This window comes from Cololabis saira, chromosome 24, assembly GCF_033807715.1.
Source record: "Cololabis saira isolate AMF1-May2022 chromosome 24, fColSai1.1, whole genome shotgun sequence".
In the NCBI taxonomy this organism is placed as follows: domain Eukaryota; kingdom Metazoa; phylum Chordata; class Actinopteri; order Beloniformes; family Belonidae; genus Cololabis; species Cololabis saira.
In genome coordinates this window covers 26,009,302-26,029,125 of record NC_084610.1, presented here as the reverse complement: position 1 = coordinate 26,029,125, position 19,824 = coordinate 26,009,302, and the positions used below count along the sequence as shown (strand labels likewise).

Below are 19,824 nucleotides of genomic sequence, written 5' to 3'. Positions count from 1 at the left end.
GAATCGATTCTTGACATTTGAATGGATCCCCGGGCCTATTTTAAACATATTTTAAGGCAAAAAACATTGTGTCCAACAAAACATTCCTTTTTTGGGCATAAACAAAAAAATACCAAAAGTTATAATGTAATGATGGAAAAAAATAATCGATCTTTAGACATATAAATCGATTTTTAGGAATTAATATGAGAATCTACGACGACGAGTATTAGGGCCAAACTAAGACAAAAGAAATTTGAAATTACAAGAATAAAGTCATAATAATATGAGAATGAAGTCGTAATATTACAACTTTATTCTTATATTACGACTTTATCTTTGTAATGTTACGACTTTATTCTCATAATATTACGACTTTATTCTCATAATATTACGACTTTATTCTCGTAATTTCCAATTTTCTTTTTTCTAGTTTAGCCCTAATACTCCGTCGTTAGAATGGATTTAGAATCGTAAAATCATTTATTTTCCCTGCTAGTTACCTCGGTGATAATGAACCGATCCGTCCGAACTTTTCCACAGGTCCAGTTTGTCGTGGAGGATGACGCTGCCGACGACGTCCACGCGTTTGGGCCCCGACGACCAGGAGGTACGACCGCTACCGGCTAACGGAACAGGAAACAGAAAAACCAGGTTTGAGACAGTCAGGAGTCCCACAGGGCAGCGTTCTGGGCCCATTTTGTAATAAACGTCCAAAATGCAATAACTTTTTCATTTCATTTTGTAATAAAGCCGCATTTTGTAATACATTTTGCCACATTATGTAATAAGTTATTGTATTTTGAGAAGATTATTACAAAATGCACTTGCACACTGCAAAAACTCAAAATCTTACCAGGAATATTTGTCTTATTTCTAGTTAAAATGTCTCATTTTTAGTCAAAAAAATCTAATTTCACTTAAAACAAGAGTCATTACCAGAAACATAACTTATTTGACAATTTTCACCTGTTTCAAGTAAATTTTCACTTGAAATAAGTAGAAAAATCTGCCAGTGGAACAAGATTTATCTTCTTATTACAAGCAAAAAAATCTTGTTCCACTGGCAGATTTTTCTACTTATTTCAAGTGAAAATCTACTTGAAACAGGTGAAAATAGTTGTTTTTTCCAGTGATGAGTCTTGTTTTAAGTTTAATGAGATTTTTTTGTTGTTTCTTGTTAAGATTTTGAGTTTTTGCAGTGTAATCGCCCTTCAAGGGATGAATGAATAAAGTGAAGTGAAGGGAGGAGTCCCGCAGGGCGGCGTTCTGGGCCCAGTAAAACCAGGTTCTAATCAGGGAGGAGTCCCGCAGGGCGGCGTTCTGGGCCCCCTTCAGGAGTCCCGGTTCCTACCGGTGTTGGACAGGCTGAGGATGCTGGACGGGTGTCGGTCTGCCGGAGTTCTGAACCCGGAGATCCAGCCCCCGAAGTCCCGACGGATGTCGCTGACGTCGTAGTACCAGTGGACCGGCATGGACATGGAGTCGGCGGCGCAGAGAGACCACCAGGCCTCGGACACGGACCGCCGGAGCCCCGACATCGGGGGGCGGTTAGCACGCTAGCTGCAAGAAAAACCACGTAAACACAGCTAGCTGCAACGACAGGAAGTGCTGCTGTTACCATGGTAACAACTCCCCCTCCCAACGGCAGGAAGTGCTGTGTGGCTCTGAGTAGTACGTCTGAATTAATGTATACTGATATTTACTCAAAAGTGTTGAAATGCTGCGCCTGTAATGCACTTGGCGAGCCAGCTAGGAGGAAGTTTACATGGGAAGTTTAATTCCTCTTTAATTCAGAATGAAAATTAAATCCGATTTAAAATAAGCAAAAATTAACATATGAACACCTAATTCAGAATGAAAATGGCCATTTGGAATTAAACTTAATTCCGAAGTAAGTGGCTGGTTTATTCCGATTTTAAATCTGAATAGAATAATTCCGCAATCATGTATACTATAGCTTTTTTTCTCTTTTATTTCTTCTTTTCCTTTTTTTTCTTCCTTTTTTCTTTCTTTTTTAATCTCGACATTACGACTTTTTTCTCGAAATTTTGACTTTTTTCTCAACATTTCGACTTTTTTGTCAACATTTTGACTTTTTTCTCGATATTTCAACCTTTTCTCGACATTTTGACTTTTTTCTTGTAAATTTCTATTTTTTCTCGATATTTCGACTTTTTTCTTCTAAATTTCGACTTTTTTCTCGATATTTCGACTTTTTTAATCCACATTTTGACTTTTTTCTTGTAAATTTAGACTTTTTTCTCGATATTTCAACTTTTTTCTCGACATTTCGACTTTTTTCTCGACATTTCGACTTTTTTCTCGATATTTCAACTTTTTTAATCGACATTTTTATGATTATATGATATATTAAAATATATGATATATTATATATTAAAAATGCATATATATATATATATATATATATATATATGCCTTAGGTTTTTACAAACATGGTGTTAACCATTAATATAAATGCAGACAAGTTAGAAAGTATAAAACTAAGTATTTCTGAGCCTAATAATAATAAAAATAAATAAATAAATAAATAAATAAATAAATATTACAATATATATTGTATCTTAAAAATGCATATACATATATATATATATATATATATATATATATATATATATATATATACATATATATATATATATATATATATATATATATATATATATATATATATACCTTGGGTTTTTACCAACATGGTATTAACCATTAATATGCAGACAAGTTAGAAAGTTAAAACAACCAGTATTTCTGAGCCTGTTACTACAACAGTATAATAAAGTCCTGTAATGAGGTTTTTAGTTTTGAAACAGTTGGAGACGCTCCTGCAATAAACACGATTATACTAAGAGACTAAAAGCAGATCTTTAAACATGAACATTTACCTGCACAGGTGAGGCTGGTGACGTCAGTACAGGTGTTATCACCTGTCGGCTCTGCGGATCTAAAACCTTCCTGAGTTTCTCAAACTCCAGATAAAAGCAGGAAAAGCTGCGCGTCTGCAGCCGAACCCGTCACAACCTCGACACATAACTAGATTATAAAACACAAACTTTTGTTGATGTCGGTGTTTTCATAACGGAGTCTACGGAGGCCGAGGAGGGACAAACGCGAAGCGACGCTTTGTTTTGGTTAGCCGGGGGTTGAAGCCCCGAGCTGAGACTCGCAGGCAGGACTAAAGAAAACACACGTCCTGTGTTTTAAACATGTAATGATTGATATTTATCTAATGTGACTAATATTTAGTCTTCAGACAGAATTAAGTTTGATTTGTTTTGATGTATTCCTTTTGAAAGTTAATTTATCCTATTTTTTGTCTTCTTTTCAGCTTTTCTGTCTCCACAGCTGCAAGTGTTTTATATGATTGAAAAAGTAGAGTTAAAATCAAGTAAATTTAGTTTAATTCTTTAGTACAAACTCAAAACCAACGTAGTTTATCTCAGGGTGACATTTAGGCCGAATCTGGGTTTTGTAATCCTGTATTTGACCCGGTCTTTGTACGTTTTGACCGTATAGAAATGTAATTATTACCTTTGTAAGAATGAGATGAACCTGCTGGATCTACACTGCAAAAACTCCAAATCTTACCAAGAATATTTGTCTTATTTCTAGTTAAAATGTCTAATTTTAATCAAAAAATCTCATTACACTTAAAACAAGACTCATCACTGGAAAAAACAACAATTTTCACCTGTTTCAAGTAGATTTTCACTTAAAATAAGTAGAAAAATCTGCCAGTGGAACAAGATTTTTTTGCTTGTAATGAGAAGATAAATCTTGTTCCACTGGCAGATTTTTCTACTTATTTCAAGTGAAAAGTTACTTGAAACCGGTGAAAATTGTCAAATAAGTTATTTTTCTGGTGATGACTCTTGTTTTAAGTGTAATGAGATTTTTTTGACTAAAAATGAGACATTTTAACTAGAAATAAGACAAATATTCCTGGTAAGATTTGTAGTTTTTGCAGAGTACTGCTCTTACTTTTTAACAACTTGTGCTTTTTATTATTTTACCTCTTTTCTTATCATTGTATTACATTTTATTTGTTATTTACTGTCTAATTATGTCTTTAATTGTGTCTTTAATGCAGCTGCAGCGCCTGTCAGACAGAGGTCGGGGCTGCTTCGCCCTCCTCTCTACGGGTGCCGTCCAGGACCAAACTAGTCGGTTAAATCTGGTTCGCTGATTCAAAGCGGCTGCAGATTCTTTTATTTTCTCTCCTAGCTCAGGAATTCTCCTGTTTTTGTAGTTTTTTGAGTTTTTGCAGCGAGTAGTTTGTCTGTAACTCTCCGGGCGGGCAGCACTGCGCCTGCGCGGCTGGATGGACCAAAACGAGGCTGAATTGATCTGAAAAAACGCTTTTATTGAGGCTTTTGTTCCAGAATGGAGGCTCGGCTGGACCCGGGGGACGTAGGTGAGGACGGCAGCTGCGCATGCGCGGTGCACAGGTGCACCTTTAACGTGCTTTACTAATTAATGTGTAGTAAACCAAACAAAACAGTCAATAAAAGACTCTTCCCACAATGCAACGCGCCGCTGCGCCGGTGCTGGATGAGGTCACATGATCAGACTCAATCACGTGATCAGACTGTGATGAAGTGGGGGGGTTTAGTTTAGTTTAGTGTATTTGCACATAAAACTACGACGGAGTATTAAGGCCAAACTAAGACAAAAAAAAATGGAAATTACGAAAATAAAGTCATAATAATATGAGAATAAAGTCGTAAAATTACCAGAATAAAGTCATAATGTTGTGAGAATAAAGTCGTAATATTTTGAGAATAAAGTCGTAATATTACGAGAATAAAGTCGTAACATTACTAGAATAAAGTCGTAATATTACGAGAATAAAGTCGTAATATTACGAGAATAAAGTCGTAATATTTTGAGAATAAAGTCGTAATATTATGAGAATAAAGTTGTAATATTACGAGAATAAAGTCGTAATATTATGAGAATAAAGTTGTAATATTACGAGAATAAAGTCGTAATATTAAATATATTATAAATATATAAATATAACTTCACAAGATGCTCAATAGTCCTCATTTTAACACACTCTTCCTGTTAGAGTTCTCATAAATTATATTCTCATAATATTACAACTTCATTCTCATAAATTACCACTTTATTCTTGTAATGTTACGACTTTTTTCTCATAATATTACGACTTTATTCTATTACGACTTTATTCTTGCACCATTATGACTTTATTCTCGTAATTTTACGACTTTATTCTCATTATATTATGACTTTATTCTCGTAATTTCCAATTTTCTTTTGTCTTAGTTTGGCCCTAATACTCCGTCGTATAAAACAGTGTATAAACAGTAAAAACAATGGTCAAATGAAGCATTGTGCAGGAGAGGTGGAAGCCAAAAAGGCTGATGAAAATGCCTCCCCTTTATAAAACAAACATAACAACAAGAAATGCAAAATATAAAAAAGAAAAAGACAATTTAACTTGAAAAAGAAAAACAATACTGAATTATTGAAAGATAGGAAAAATGAAGAAGATGTAGAATAATTGCCTGAAAAAAGTACAATTTAACAACTCCAGAAATGTTTCTGATCTTAAAGGGAAAGTTCGGTTTTTTACAACCTGGACCTTATTTCTGGTATTTTTTATGGTCGTATACTCACCCAGAGGTGTTTGGTGTCATTTGGAGTCCTTCGGAAGATATTAGGAGTTTTTTGCGAGCCGCTTCTCCATATAACGGTAGTGAACGGGGCACAGCGGGACACAGACGATGCAGCGTCTAAATAACACATGATTGCCGCAAAACTCTTCATTTCTTTTATGAATCACTAGATCTGCTTCCAGGACCTGTTGTCTACATCCGGGGCTGTGTGTGTAACAAATAAATCAGTTTGTAAACAAGACCTCTGAACTCATGACGTCATCTCTGTGCGCGCGTCCCAGACACAGCTCTGTGTACAGCTGGAGTTCACTACTGTTAGTTTACTGTTAGTTATTTGAAACATGTCTGAATATTTGTCACATTCTGAGGTTGTGGACGACGACTTTGAATATGATGGACGTCCTTACCGTTTTGAGCCGGAGTTACGGCTGAAGAGCTCACTGAACGGAGGACAGAGTGCTGCACAGAGATGACGTCATGAGTTCAGAGGTCTTGTTTACAAACTGATTTATTTAATACACAGACAATCCCAGATGAAGACAACAGGTCCTGGAAGCAGATCTAGTGATTCATAAAAGAAATGAAGAGTTTTGCAGCAATCATGTGTTATTTAGACGCTGCATCGTCTGTGTCCCGCTGTGCCCCGTTCACTACCGTTATATGGAGAAGAGGCTCGCAAAAAACCCCTAATATCTTCCGAAGGACTCCAAATGACACCAAACACCTCTGGGTGAGTATACAACCATAAAAAATGCCAGAAATAAGGTCCAGGTTGTAAAAAACTGAACTTTCCCTTTGACTAAAGAATGATTTTTTTCAAGTGTTTTTTGATCAAAGCCAGTGAAGATATTGGTTTTAGTGATTGAGGTAAATTGTTCCTCTGTATTTTAAAGTGCAGTGATTGTGTGAAGTTATAACGGCATAAAGGAAGGTGAAAGTCCTTTGAGTGTCGTGTTGGAGTCTGGACCTGGTCCTGGTTTGGGGAGTCTGGACCAGGTCTGGACCAGGTCTTGGGGTCCAGAAGAATCTCTGTCTCAGACTTTGTCCTCTTTGTTTTCCAGAACGGGCCCGGAGCTTCTGGGCCGAGGAGGACGTGGACCAGGTCTTTACAGGGGTTCTGGTTTACCTGGACCGGCTGAAGGGGGCGCTGAAGGCCGGCACGGCCTCCGATAAAGGTACCGGGGGCCGCTCTTTTACTTATTTTTTCTTTTTCTATACTAATGTTTATGTACTATTCCATCAACATGCCCAGGGACTACAGGTGGAAAATAGTAAGCTGCTAAAAACCTGGAACAACGCATATTCTCTTGGACAAGATTCATGTCTTATTGTGCACTGTCCCTGTTTTGATATAAATAAATTACAATTAAAGCTGCAAGCAGTGATGAACGGTCCTCACGCGTGCAATTTTCACCAATAAAGGTCAAGGACTCAAAACTAAGTCCGATGACTCCACCATGACTCTTTATGTCAAACCATTAAAAATTTATGGCAGAAAGTAGGAACAATCAAATATGGACCAATCAGATGAAGGGTGGGCGCGCTTTTTGGCGTCTGTCGTCGCCACGGTAACGCTTTTGACTGAGAAAAGTAATGTGCATCGTCGCAGGATGGAGACGCACATTTTGATGTATAACACACCTGGGTGCACGTTACGGTTCGGGCCGTATTAACTGAACAGAAAAGAACAGAAAACAGATTCCTGTTCCTTCTGATGGGGAAATCCTAGAATATCAGGGCCACGATTTTTTTTTATTGTGCACTTTGAGGAAAAAAGTCAAAATGTCGAAATTTCGAGATTAATGTTGAAGTACAATTTCGTGAATAAAGTGGAAATTTCAAGATTAATGTTAAAATAAAATTTTGAGAAAAAAGTCGAAATGTCGAGAAAAAAGTCGAAATTTAGAGAAAAAAATCGAAATCTCGAGAAAAAAATCGAAATGTTGAGAAAAAAAGTCTAAATGTCGAGAAAAGAGGCAAAATTTCGAGAAAAAAGTCAAAATATTGTAAAGTCGAAATGTTGAAAAAAAAGTCGAAATCTCGAGAAAAAAATCGAAATGTCGAGAAAAAAGTCGAAATGTCGAGAAAAAAATCAAAATCTCGAGAAAAAATCGAAATCTCGAGAAAAAAGTCGAAATGTCGAGAAAAAAATCAAAATCTCGAGAAAAAAATCGAAATCTCGAGAAAAAAGTCGAAATCTCGAGAAAAGAGGCGAAATTACGAGATTAATGTTGAAGTACAATTTCGTGATTAAAGTGGAAATTTCGAGAATAAAGTCAAAATGTCGAGAAAAAAGTCAAAATGTTGAGAAAAAAAGTTGAAATGTTGAGAAAAAAGTCGAAATGTTAAAAGTCGAAATGTCGAGAAAAAAGTCGAAACTTAACTTTTGTCCATGTTTAGCTTGTGAACCGCTCTTATTCTGGCCCGTCACCCAGGACCTGGTTGCCATGGAGACCCTACCAGGGGCGGAAGTGCCCCCGACAACACGGCTCCTAGGATCACTCGGGCACACAAACCCTCCACCACAGTAAGGTGGCGGGTGAAGGGAGTTGGGAGCTGAGGTGTAACTTCCTGTCTGTCCCCCAGAGTACGTCCAGGGCCTGAAGCTGCTGGAGTGTCTGGACGGCCCCGCCCCGTCCCCCCCGTCCCCCCCGTCTCCCCGGGACCCGGACAAGGACTGGTCGGTGGTGCAGGTGGTGATCGGGTCGGGGGAGGTGCTGCCGGGCCACCCCCACCGGGGCGAGCCCCCCCAGCAGGGCGTGGCCTCCCCCCACCGGGCCGAGGCCTCCCCCGGCCCCCCCAACGGGAAGGTTCCCTCCCCGGCCGGCCGGGAGGAGCTGCTGGCCCCGCTGGCCGTGGTGCAGCTGCAGTACGAGCCGCACCGCTGCTGCAGGGTAAGAGCTAACGCCCACAGACACATACACGTAGACCACAGACACATAGACACCTCATCAGACACATACACGTAGACCACACACACATACACGTAGACCACACACACATACACGTAGACCACAGACACATACACGTAGACCACACACACATACACGTAGACCACAGACACATACACGTAGACCACAGACACATACACGTAGACCACAGACACATACACGTAGACCACAGACACATACATGTAGACCACACACACATACACGTAGACCACAGACACATACACGCAGACCACAGACACATACATGTAGACCACAGACACATACACGTAGACCACAGACACATACACGTAGACCACAGACACATACATGTAGACCACACACACATACACGTAGACCACAGACACATACACGTAGACCACAGACACATACATGTAGACCACAGACACATACACGTAGACCACAGACACATACACGTAGACCACAGACACATACATGTAGACCACACACACATACACGTAGACCACAGACACATACACGTAGACCACAGACACATACATGTAGACCACAGACACATACACGTAGACCACAGACACATACACGTAGACCACAGACACATACACGTAGACCACAGACACATACACGTAGACCACAGACACATACATGTAGACCACACACACATACACGTAGACGCCTCACCACAGACACATACACGTAGACGCCTCATCACAGACATATACACGTAGACGCCTCATCACAGACACATACACGTAGACGCCTCATCACAGACACATACACGTAGACGCCTCATCACAGACACATACACGTAGACGCCTCATCACAGACACATACACGTAGACGCCTCATCACAGACACATACACGTAGACGCCTCATCACAGACACATACACGTAGACGCCTCATCACAGACACATACACGTAGACGCCTCATCACAGACACATACACGTAGACGCCTCATCACAGACACATACACGTAGATCAGACACATACACGTAGACGCCTCATCACAGACACATACACGTAGATCAGACACATACACGTAGACGCCTCATCACAGACACATACACGTAGATCAGACACATACACGTAGACGCCTCATCACAGACACATACACGTAGATCAGACACATACACGTAGACGCCTCATCACAGACATATACACGTAGACGCCTTGTGACATGCTGGAACATAATCCAGCGTCGCCGCCATATTGGATGGGTCTCCTCACTCCAGGCTAGCATCCAGGCTAGCATCCAAGCTAGCATCCAGGCTAGCGCCAGAGACAATCGGAAAAGAAAGAAAGAAAGAAAGAAACGCATCTGAAAGAAAGAAAGAAAGAAAGAAAGAACTACCTTACGAAAGAAAGAAAGAAAGAAGGAAACGCATCTGAAAGAAAGAAAGAACTAGCTTACGAAAGAAAGAAAGAAAGAAAGAAAGAAACGCATCTGAAAGAAAGAACTAGCTTACGAAAGAAAGAAAGAAAGAAAGAAAGAAAGAAAGAAAGAAAGAAAGAAAGAAAGAAAGAAAGAAAGAAAGAAAGAAAGAAAGAAACGCATCTGAAAGAAAGAACTAGCTTACGAAAGAAAGAAAGAAAGAAAGAAAGAAAGAAAGAAAGAAAGAAAGAACTAGCTTAAGAAAGAAAGAAAGAAAGAAAGAAAGAAAGAAAGAAAGAAAGAAAGAAACGCATCTGAAAGAAAGAACTAGCTTAAGAAAGAAAGAAAGAAAGAAAGAAAGAAAGAAAGAAAGAAAGAAAGAACTAGCTTAAGAAAGAAAGAAAGAAAGAAAGAAAGAAAGAAAGAAAGAAAGAAAGAAAGAAAGAAAGAAAGAAAGAAAGAAAGAAAGAAAGAAAGAAAGAAAGAAAGAAAGAAAGAAAGAGTAACCATAGCCCGGAGACCCATCCAAGATGGCGGCCGCGCTGAACGTCAGCTCCAATAGCAGCGTCAGTCTATGAGGCGTCTACGTGTATATGTCACTTCCTGTCCTGACAGGAAGTGAGGACAGGAAGTGACTCTAACCACCTCTCCCCCCCCCCAGACCTGCCTGCCTACGTTACCCAGACTGCACCAGGCCGTGACTCCGTTCTGGGGCCACAACCCCCTGAAGGTTCCGCTGCTCTGCGGCTTCAAGCGTCTCAGCGCCATGCCGCTGATGTCATCGCCCCCAGGGGGCGGAGCCTGGGACGCCCAGGGGGGCGGGGCCTGGGACGGCGAGGAGGCGGAGCTAAACTGGGACAAGTGGGACGTGGTTTACAAGGCGCCGTGTGGACTTAGCCTGCGCAGCTACGACGACGTCATGTGCTACCTGCTGTGTACGGACAGTTACGACGTCCTGCAGGTAAAGATGATGGATGATGAATGAATGATGGATGGATGGATGATGGATGGATGGATGGATGGATGACTGTACGGACAGTTACGACGTCCTGCAGGTCAGGAGTTTCCGTCAACTAAAAGTCTGAGATTTCACTCTTACTTTAGTCAGAATTGTCCAGAAACATTTTAGTCTCATTCTATTCGTCGACGATATGGCTTTATATATTTAATTATCGTTATCGTCACATGACCAACATTTCCGTCTCGTTTTACTCAAGTGAGACACATTAGCAGTTTTTATTTTGTAATCTACATTTTAGTCTGGTTTTTATTCCACGGAAGAGTACCAGGGCCATGCAGGAGAAAAATATTTGAGAGCAGTGATGCACCGATTGTTCAGTAACTGAAATTGTTCGGCCGAAAATGGCAAAAAAACACTTTGGGTGTTCGGTGGAATAAGTGGGAAAAAAAACGAACAATTAATAACGGCGTTGTAAAATAAGGAAATAGACTGGCCGCTCCCGTACCTGTTGCACCACAAACATAAATCGTTGGCCAACCAAAAACTAACCCCATAAGAATTTTACCAAATAGACTGGCCGCTCCCGTAATAAATCGTTGGCCAACCAAAAAGTAACCACATAAGAATTTTACCAACATTCACCAGGAGGAGGAACCAAAACAACATAATGCTGGGAAATTAAAAAAATTTCATTTTTTTATGTTCAATAAATATTTTCTACCTTGTAATTTTGTAAAAGATTTTCTTCTTTGAAAGGCATTATGCAATGGTGAAACAATTGGCAAAATAAATGAAAAACTGCTGAAGAACCATGTTGGGTATTGTTCGGTATTCGGCCAAGTGTTTATTATTATTTTCGGTTTCGGTTTCGGTTTCGGCCACAAATTTTCATTTCGGTGCATCACTATTTGAGAGGGGAAGATTTTTTTTTTATTGTGCATTTCGAGAAAAAAGTCAAAATGTCGAGATTAATGTTGAAGTACAATTTCAAGAATAAAGTTGAAATTTTGCCTTTTTTTCTCAACATTCCAACTTTATTCACGAAAGTTTGACTGTTCTCAAAATTTCGACTTTTTTCTCGAAATCTCGACTTTTTTCTCGAAGTGCATAATGAAAAAAAAAGCTTTGTCGATGATATTGCATTATATATTTAATTATCGTCACATGACCAGCATTTTCGTCGCGTCTCGTTTTCCTCAGGTGTTAAAAGTTTGTTAACGACGATGTTTCCTCCCTCGTTCCCCCCTGGACTTCTTCACCTTCAACCCGGCCGTGCTGTGGATGAATAAATGAATGGATCAATGAATGAATGAATGAATGAATGAATGAATGAATGAATGAATGAATGAATGAATGAATGAATGAATGAATGAATGAATGAATGAATGAATAACCTCCATGTTTCCTTTGGCAGGTGGACTTCTTCACCTTCAACCCGGCCGTGCTGCTGGACCCGCCCCCGGTGCCGGGCTCCAACCAACCAGAGCAGGACCTGAGCTGGGGGGCGGAGCCTACGCCGGTGGAGCTGGTCGCTGCCGGCGACGGCTCCCGTCCCGCCGACTTCCGCTACCGCAAGGACCGCTGGCCGCACGGCTGCTTCCTGAGCCGCGGGCCGGCGCTGTTCCGCTGCTGCTGCGACTGCACCGACGGCTGCGGCGACGCCACGCGCTGCGCCTGCGTCGCCGCGACGACCGGGGGGCGGAGCTACAGCCACCAGCGCCTGAAGGAGCCAGTACCGGCGGGGTGAGAACCTGGGGGTACCAGGGGCCTCTATTACTGCCAATAACACTGATTATTGATTATTGGGGCGGAGCTACAGCCACCAGCGCCTGAAGGAGCCGGTACCGGCGGGGTGAGAGAAATGGAGGGGAAAGAGTCGAGAAAAAAGTCCAAATGTCGGGAAAAAAGTTGAAATTTTGGTAAAAAAGTTGAAATTTCGAGATTAATGTTGAAGTTAAATTTCAAGAAAAAAGTCAAAATGTTGTGAAAAAAGTTGAAATGTCGAGGAAAAAAGTCAAAATGTCGAAAAAAAAGTTGAAATTTCGAGAAAAAAGTCGAAATTGCGTGAAAAAAGTCAAGATTTTGTGAATAAAGTTGAAATGTTGAGAAAAAAGGCAAAATTTTGACTTTATTCCTGCTAGTTTAGTAGCTAGCTAAACCCCTACCCCTCTCCCTGATAGGCTGATAGAATGCGGCCCCTGGTGGGCGGAGCCTCACTAACCCCGCCCCCTCTCTTCTATAGGCCCCTGCTCCACTACAAACTTATTTCATGTCATTACAAATACACTTGTACAGTAAAACTAGATGGAAGAACTTTTTTGTTTGACTTAGTAGTTAGAAAGTCAAAATTTCTTGAAAAAAGTCAAAATGTTGAGAAAAAAGTTGAAATGTCGAGAAAGAAGTCGAAATCTCGAGAAAGAAGTCGAAATGTCGAGAACAAAGTCAAAATTTCATGAAAAAAGTCAAAATTTCATGAAAAAAGTCAAAATTTCATGAAAAAAGTCGAGAAAAAAGTTTAAATGTCGAGAAAAAAGTTGAAATTTCACGAAAAAAGTCAAAATCTTTTGAAAAAAGTCAAAATTTCGTGAAAAAAGTCGAAATGTCGAGAATTCAAAATGACGAAAAAGTCGAAATTTCGTGGAAAAAAGTCGGTATGTCGAGAATAAAGTTGAAATGTTGAAAAAAAGGCGAAATTTCGAGTTTATTCACGAAATTTTGACTTTATTCTTGAAATTGTAGCTAGTTTAACCCCGCCCCCTCTCCCTGATAGGCTGATAGAATGCGGGCCCTGGTGGGCGGAGCTTCACTAACCCCGCCCCCTCTCTCTAATAGGCTGATGGAGTGCGGGCCCTGGTGCGGGTGCGACCGGTCCCGCTGCCAGAACCGGCTGGTCCAGAGGGGGATCCGGGTCCGGCTGCAGGTCTTCCAGACCCGGGACCGAGGATGGGGGGTCCGGTGCCGGGACGACCTGGACCAGGGGACGTTTATCTGCATCTACGCAGGTGAGACCCGGGAACCGTACCAAGACCTGTTCCGGCGAAGAAGTGGCCGAAGAAATGGCATAAATTGCGCCAAAATTACACGATTCATTCAAAATGGCCGACTTCCTGTTCGGTTTCGGCCATGGCGCCAAGAGACTTTTCTTTAAGTATATTTTAATTTAGCAGAAGTAATATTTTAGTTAATATAAATGTGTCTGTGTTTATCATATTTAGCCAATCACAGACAAGAGTCTCAATTTCTGCCCGGAGACAAGTGACAGCTAAACTTAGGACCTGCGGTTGCCATGGTGATAAGAACCTGACAAGGTCTCAAATCACTCCGATTTGTGATCAAACGTTAACTCGTAGCAGAAAAACAAAAACATCGTGAGAGACACAGAAGCCGGCAGATTCTGACAATCTTAATTTTATTCAGATATTCCTTAAAATAAGTGAGTAAGCTCAGTGCGAAGACAGTGAGATTATTTTGAAGAAAACGTTTGATTACATTACAGTCAATGGGGACTGAGACAGGTATTGGCGCCGCTCTAGCCTCCCCGTTTAAATGTTGTGCATACCCCGCCTGTCAAAGTCACATTTTATGAATCCCAACACCTATGTCTACATTCTGACCAAAAATTATTGGTCTCCTTTTTACGGTTTGGCCGTGAGCTCGAGTTACAAATAAAAATTCAGGTTATTTTTTACTGTTTCTCGCACTCTACCAACCGACATCCGCACTCTAGATTTGACAAAAAAGTGATTTCCAGTCCTCCCTTGAGTGCTCATATCTTGAAAAGTGTACACCTTACGAAAAAACTGTTTGGGGTTTGGAGAGAGAAGAGAAGTTTTCTCCGTTTTGAAGTTTGAATGACATTTCTACGTGCAGGTATGACAAAGTAAAGTGACTCAGAGAAAAGGTGTTTTTTTTTTGTTTTTTGTTTTTTTTACGTTCTCCCATCCACAGTAGGCTTTTGTGACATTCCGCGCCACACACATACATGGGAAAATCTCCCCATTAGTTTGGAAATTTTTATAAACTTTCTAAATCGGTTCATAATTTTTGGAGTAACGGTGTGCGAGTGGTGAGGCCCCAAAGTTCTCCCAATGCATTCCAGATGGAGCCAAAAGTTCATGTTGTGCGAAAACGTGCGCACCAATCGCTGATAAAAGTTATACCACTCAATTCCCGATTAGGTCGCATGTTTCTACATTTTAACTTTTGGCGTTTTCTGAAAGCTGCGGGAATAGTTACGCGCCAAAGTTTATACGGAAGAATAGATAAATAATGCTTCGCACGAGGCACTCACTCTCACTCTCACTGCTATTGCAGCTGAGTGAGTGAGTGCCTCGTATAAAAACATATAAAAAACACAAGAAAATACATATTTTAAAAGGTTTTAAACCTACAATACAAATACAACAATATTTAACTAAATTAACTTGAATTAAAAAGTTAAAATAAAACATTTCAAAATATATATTTTATAAAAGGAGAATTCAAAAAGTTAAGAAATTTTTTTTGAATTAAAATATGTTTATTTCTAAAAAGTAATTATAAATTATTTAATATAAAAAAAATCTTATTATTTCACTTCAAATACAAAATTGTTAAAATATTTTTACAAATATAAAACATGTAAATCAAAAAGGTTGGTCTGTGGTCCTCAAATAAAAAAAAAATCAAAATTTTGAGAAAAAAGTCAAAATTTAGAGAAAAAAGTCTGATTCAAACCTGGTTTCTGGTTCTGGTCCTGGTTCTAACCCGGTTCTCCTCCCCCCAGGCGTGGTCCTGCAGAGAGTCTACCCGCCCCCCGAGCTGCCCCCCCCGAAGCTTTCCCGGGCTGACCTTCCGTCCGACGACGAGGTTTATTCTTTATTTATTATTGTTTATTGTTGGCTAGTTCTGTATTTTTATTATTGTCTAATAATGTATTATAATAATCCTTAAATACCCTGATAATATTAATTAATTTGTTTTTACAGGTGGAGGTGGTGACGGAGTGGCTGGCCCCGCCCCTTCTGCTGGAGGGGCGGGGCCAGCTGGCAGACACGCCCCCTCCGACCATGTCCCCGCCCACATCCCCCCCGCTGCACGTGCCCGTCATCCAGAGGCCCCCGGAGCTCACGGCCCCGGCCCTGGACCGCTACAAGGTACCAGGAAGTCTCCGCCAAAATAAGAGCTTTCCTTTTTATTTTTTATTTTTTGCCTGCATAATTATTAATTGTTAATAACATGTTGGTAAAAACTTGAGGCATTTATGTATATGCTTTTTTAATATTTAATATTTATCATGTATATTTTAATATATCATATATATTTATTTTATTAATATATATATTATGGAAGAGTATCAGGGCCAGGCAGGAGAAAAATAAAAAGAATATTTTAGAGGAGGAAGATTTTTTTCTTCATTATGCACTTTGAGAAAAAAGTCAATGCCGAGAAAAAAGGCGAAATTTCGACTTTATTTACGAAATTTTGACTTTTTTACCAACATTTGGACTTTTTTCTCGAAATTTTTGACATTTTTTTCGAAAGTTTTACTTTTTCTCAAAATTGTATTTCAACATTAATCTCGACATTTGGACTTTTTTTCTTGAAGTGCACAATAAAAAACGATCTTCCCCTCAAATATTTTTTCTCCTTTATGGCCCTAATAATCTTCCGTAGATTTATGTGTGTATACATATATTTATATATATATATATATATATATATATATATATTTTTTTTTTTTTTTTTTGTATTTTTGTATTTATTTTTTTATGAAATAAGAGCTTTTCTATGACTTGATAATGTAATGGTGTATGTTTACGTCGTGGTGCGTTCAGGTGCAGGCCGTGCTGGTCGGAGTTCCGGACTCGTCGTCGCCTTCAGGTGCAGAAACTGAACTCAGATCCGCTGATTTAACCTGGAATTACAGACGTTAATAACTTAATTTAACCTGGAATTACAGACCATAATAACTTAATTTAACCTGGAATTACAGACCATAATAACTTAATTTAACCTGGAATTACAGCCCATAATAACGCCCGGCTCTCTCCGTCGTCAGGTGACTCGCCGCCGGAGACGGTCGCCGTGGCGACGGGCGTCAACGGCACGGACGGCGACGGCAGGAACCTGAAGAGAAGATCCAGCGTGGACGACGTTAGCTTCATAGACGCTAGCAGGGACGGGAACGTGAGCCGCTTCCTCAACGTGAGTTTACCTTTAAAATATATTCATATTTATTTTCTTGTGTTTTTGATTTAAATGTTTTACATATTTTTATTTACATATTTACATTACATTTACATTTTTGTATATATATTAACATTTTTTAAATTAATTCTGTATTTGAAATGAAAAAATCTGATCTGATTCTGATTACTTTTTAGAAAATATATTTTAATTCAGTTTTTGTTCCTCATTTTTTAACTTTAAACTACAACTTTAACTATAACATATTTTTTAGAACTTTTTTATGCATCAGATTTTCTTAAAATCGGCAATTTTTACATTACATTTTTTTTTTAATTTCTTATTTTGAGTATGTACTTTCTTGTGTTTTTAATTAACATGTTTTATATTCGTAAATATTTAAACAGATTTATTTTTTACATTTATTCATAATAAATTCTTAGAATTAAATATATTTTAATTAAATTTTTCTTTCTTCATTTTTTTTACTTCTGCGTTATAAAATATTTTTTTAAACTTTTTTATGCATCAGATTTGCAGCAATTTTCACATTTTCATTTGTTTTTATTTCATCTTTTTGAGTAAAATTTAAAAATATCAACAATTTTTATTTAGTATAATTGAGTATGTTTAGATGTTTATTGTTGATCATTGTGACTCCGCCCACATATTGATCATGTGACCTGTGACTCCGCCCACTAACGTGTGACTCCGCCCACAGCACAGCTGTCGTCCAAACCTCTTCCTCCAAAACGTTTTCACCGACTCTCACGACCCGGCGTTTCCTGTCGTCGCCTTTTTCACCTCCAGGTATTGGAAAAAAAGTCAAAATTTCAAGATTAATGTTGAAGTACAATTTCGAGAAAAAAGTCAGAATTTTGAGAGTAATGTTGAAATGTTGAGAAAAAAGGCAAAATTTTAACTTTATTCACGAAGTTTCGATTTTATTCTTGAAATTGTGTTTCAACATTAATCTCGACATTTCAACTTGCACAATAATAAAAGTTTGTTTTGTTTCCTCCAGGGTGGTGAAGGCCGGCGGCGAGCTAACCTGGAACTACGCGGCGCAGGCTAGCGCCGCCGCGGCGGACGGACAGGAAGTGCCGTGTCTTTGCTGCAGCGACGGTTGCCGCGGTTACCTGCACGTCCACGAGGAGGAGCTGCTGGAGGCCGACGCCCCCTGACGGCCCTGAAGCCCCGCCCACCGGGGAGCCCCGCCCACCGCGAGGCCCCGCCCACTTCTTATTCATGAGTTACCTCGTTTTTCTTCCTATGGTTTTGTAATAAAATATTTTTACATTCAACTCAAAACGGCTGAAGTTGTTTTATTTTGAAACTTGGAAAGTCGGAAAACTGGAACTTACGAACATCGGAAAACCTGCTAGCCCAGTTAGCATCACCGAGCTATGACGAGGCGCTATTTAGATCGCAGGAAAATCACAACATGTTTACTGATAACAGAAATACATAAGCACTATTTATGTTGATAAAACTATTCTAACTGCTGCTAACAATTAAAATTAATCAAATATCTAATTTGTTTATGCTAGTAAGCGACGTTTTAAAGGTGTTCTAGTTAAAAATTACAAGTTGGAACTCGAAAATTTTGATTTTGAAATACAACGCAGATTATTTCCTCTTTTATTGTGAAGAGGCGTTTGTTGCTGTGGCCGCTTTTATTTTGAAGAGATGACGACAAGATGACGGAGAAACATGAGAATATTATGAAGGAAAACTGGAGACTCATTCATTATATTAAAACATGTTTATTTATCTGTGGATCAATACAGTCTGGACATAGTGAAACTTAAAACCAGAATTATAGACTTAAAACCAACAAATATAAACTTAAAACCACAAATATGAACTTAAAACCACAGACATAAACTTAAAACCACGAATTTAAACTTAAAACCACAAATATAAACTTAAAACCACAAATATGAACTTAAAACCACAAATATAAACTTAAAACCACAAATATGAACTTAAAACCACAGACATAAACTTAAAACCACAAATATAAACTTAAAACCAAAAAAATATGAACTTAAAACCAACAAACATAAACTTAAAACCACAAATATGAACTTAAAACCACCTGTGCAGGTGTGTGTTTGGTCTTGTTTCACCTGTACAGGTGTGTGTTTGGTCTTGTTTCACCTGTCCAGGTGTGTGTTTGGTCTTGTTCCACCTGTGCAGGTGTGTGTTTGGTCTTGTTCCACCTGTGCAGGTGTGTGTTTGGTCTTGTTCCACCTGTGCAGGTGTGTGTTTGGTCTTGTTTCACCTACAGGTGTGTGTTTGGTCTTGTTCCACCTGTGCAGGTGTGTGTTAGGTCTTGTTCCACCTGTGCAGGTGTGTGTTTGGTCTTGTTCCACCTGTGCAGGTGTGTGTTTGGTCTTGTTCCACCTGTGCAGGTGTGTGTTTGGTCTTGTTCCACCTGTGCAGGTGTGTGTTTGGTCTTGTTCCACCTGTGCAGGTGTGTGTTTGGTCTTGTTCCACCTGTGCAGGTGTGTGTTTGGTCTTGTTCCACCTGTGCAGGTGTGTGTTTGGTCTTGTTCCACCTGTGCAGGTGTGTGTTTGGTCTTGTTCCACCTGTGCAGGTGTGTGTTTGGTCTTGTTCCACCTGTGCAGGTGTGTGTTTGGTCTTGTTTCACCTGTGCAGGTGTGTGTTTGGTCTTGTTCCACCTGTGCAGGTGTGTGTTTGGTCTTGTTCCACCTGTGCAGGTGTGTGTTTGGTCTTGTTCCACCTGTGCAGGTGTGTGTTTGGTCTTG

General features: G+C 39.6%; 1 protein-coding gene and 1 long non-coding RNA gene across 2 annotated transcripts; one reads left to right on the top strand and one right to left on the bottom strand.

Moving 5' to 3' along the window:
• Positions 1-564: 564 nt before the first annotated feature.
• Positions 565-3,081, bottom strand: LOC133425409 (uncharacterized). The gene is made up of 3 exons (XR_009770966.1): positions 2,883-3,081; positions 1,334-1,542; positions 565-605 (listed from the first exon to the last, which is right to left on the bottom strand). It is a non-coding gene; the product is annotated as an uncharacterized LOC133425409 (long non-coding RNA).
• A 1,072-nt stretch (positions 3,082-4,153) lies between these two features.
• Positions 4,154-18,321, top strand: setdb2 (SET domain bifurcated histone lysine methyltransferase 2). The gene is made up of 12 exons (XM_061716222.1): positions 4,154-4,411; positions 6,701-6,814; positions 8,226-8,533; positions 10,582-10,881; positions 12,296-12,624; positions 13,714-13,883; positions 15,647-15,729; positions 15,849-16,016; positions 16,698-16,743; positions 16,922-17,067; positions 17,771-17,859; positions 18,074-18,321. Exons 1-12 carry the CDS (start codon positions 4,381-4,383, stop codon positions 18,231-18,233), a joined length of 1,944 nt encoding a protein of 647 aa, XP_061572206.1. The 5' UTR covers positions 4,154-4,380; the 3' UTR covers positions 18,234-18,321.
• Positions 18,322-19,824: the final 1,503 nt, after the last annotated feature.

Coding starts and splice junctions, on each gene's coding strand:
- setdb2 (XM_061716222.1), top strand. CDS start 4,381: ATGGAGGCTCGGCTGGACCCGGGGGACGTAG. Junction 12,625..13,713: donor AAGGAGCCAGTACCGGCGGG/GTGAGAACCTGG, acceptor TCTCTCTAATAG/GCTGATGGAGTGCGGGCCCT. Junction 13,884..15,646: donor GTTTATCTGCATCTACGCAG/GTGAGACCCGGG, acceptor TCCTCCCCCCAG/GCGTGGTCCTGCAGAGAGTC.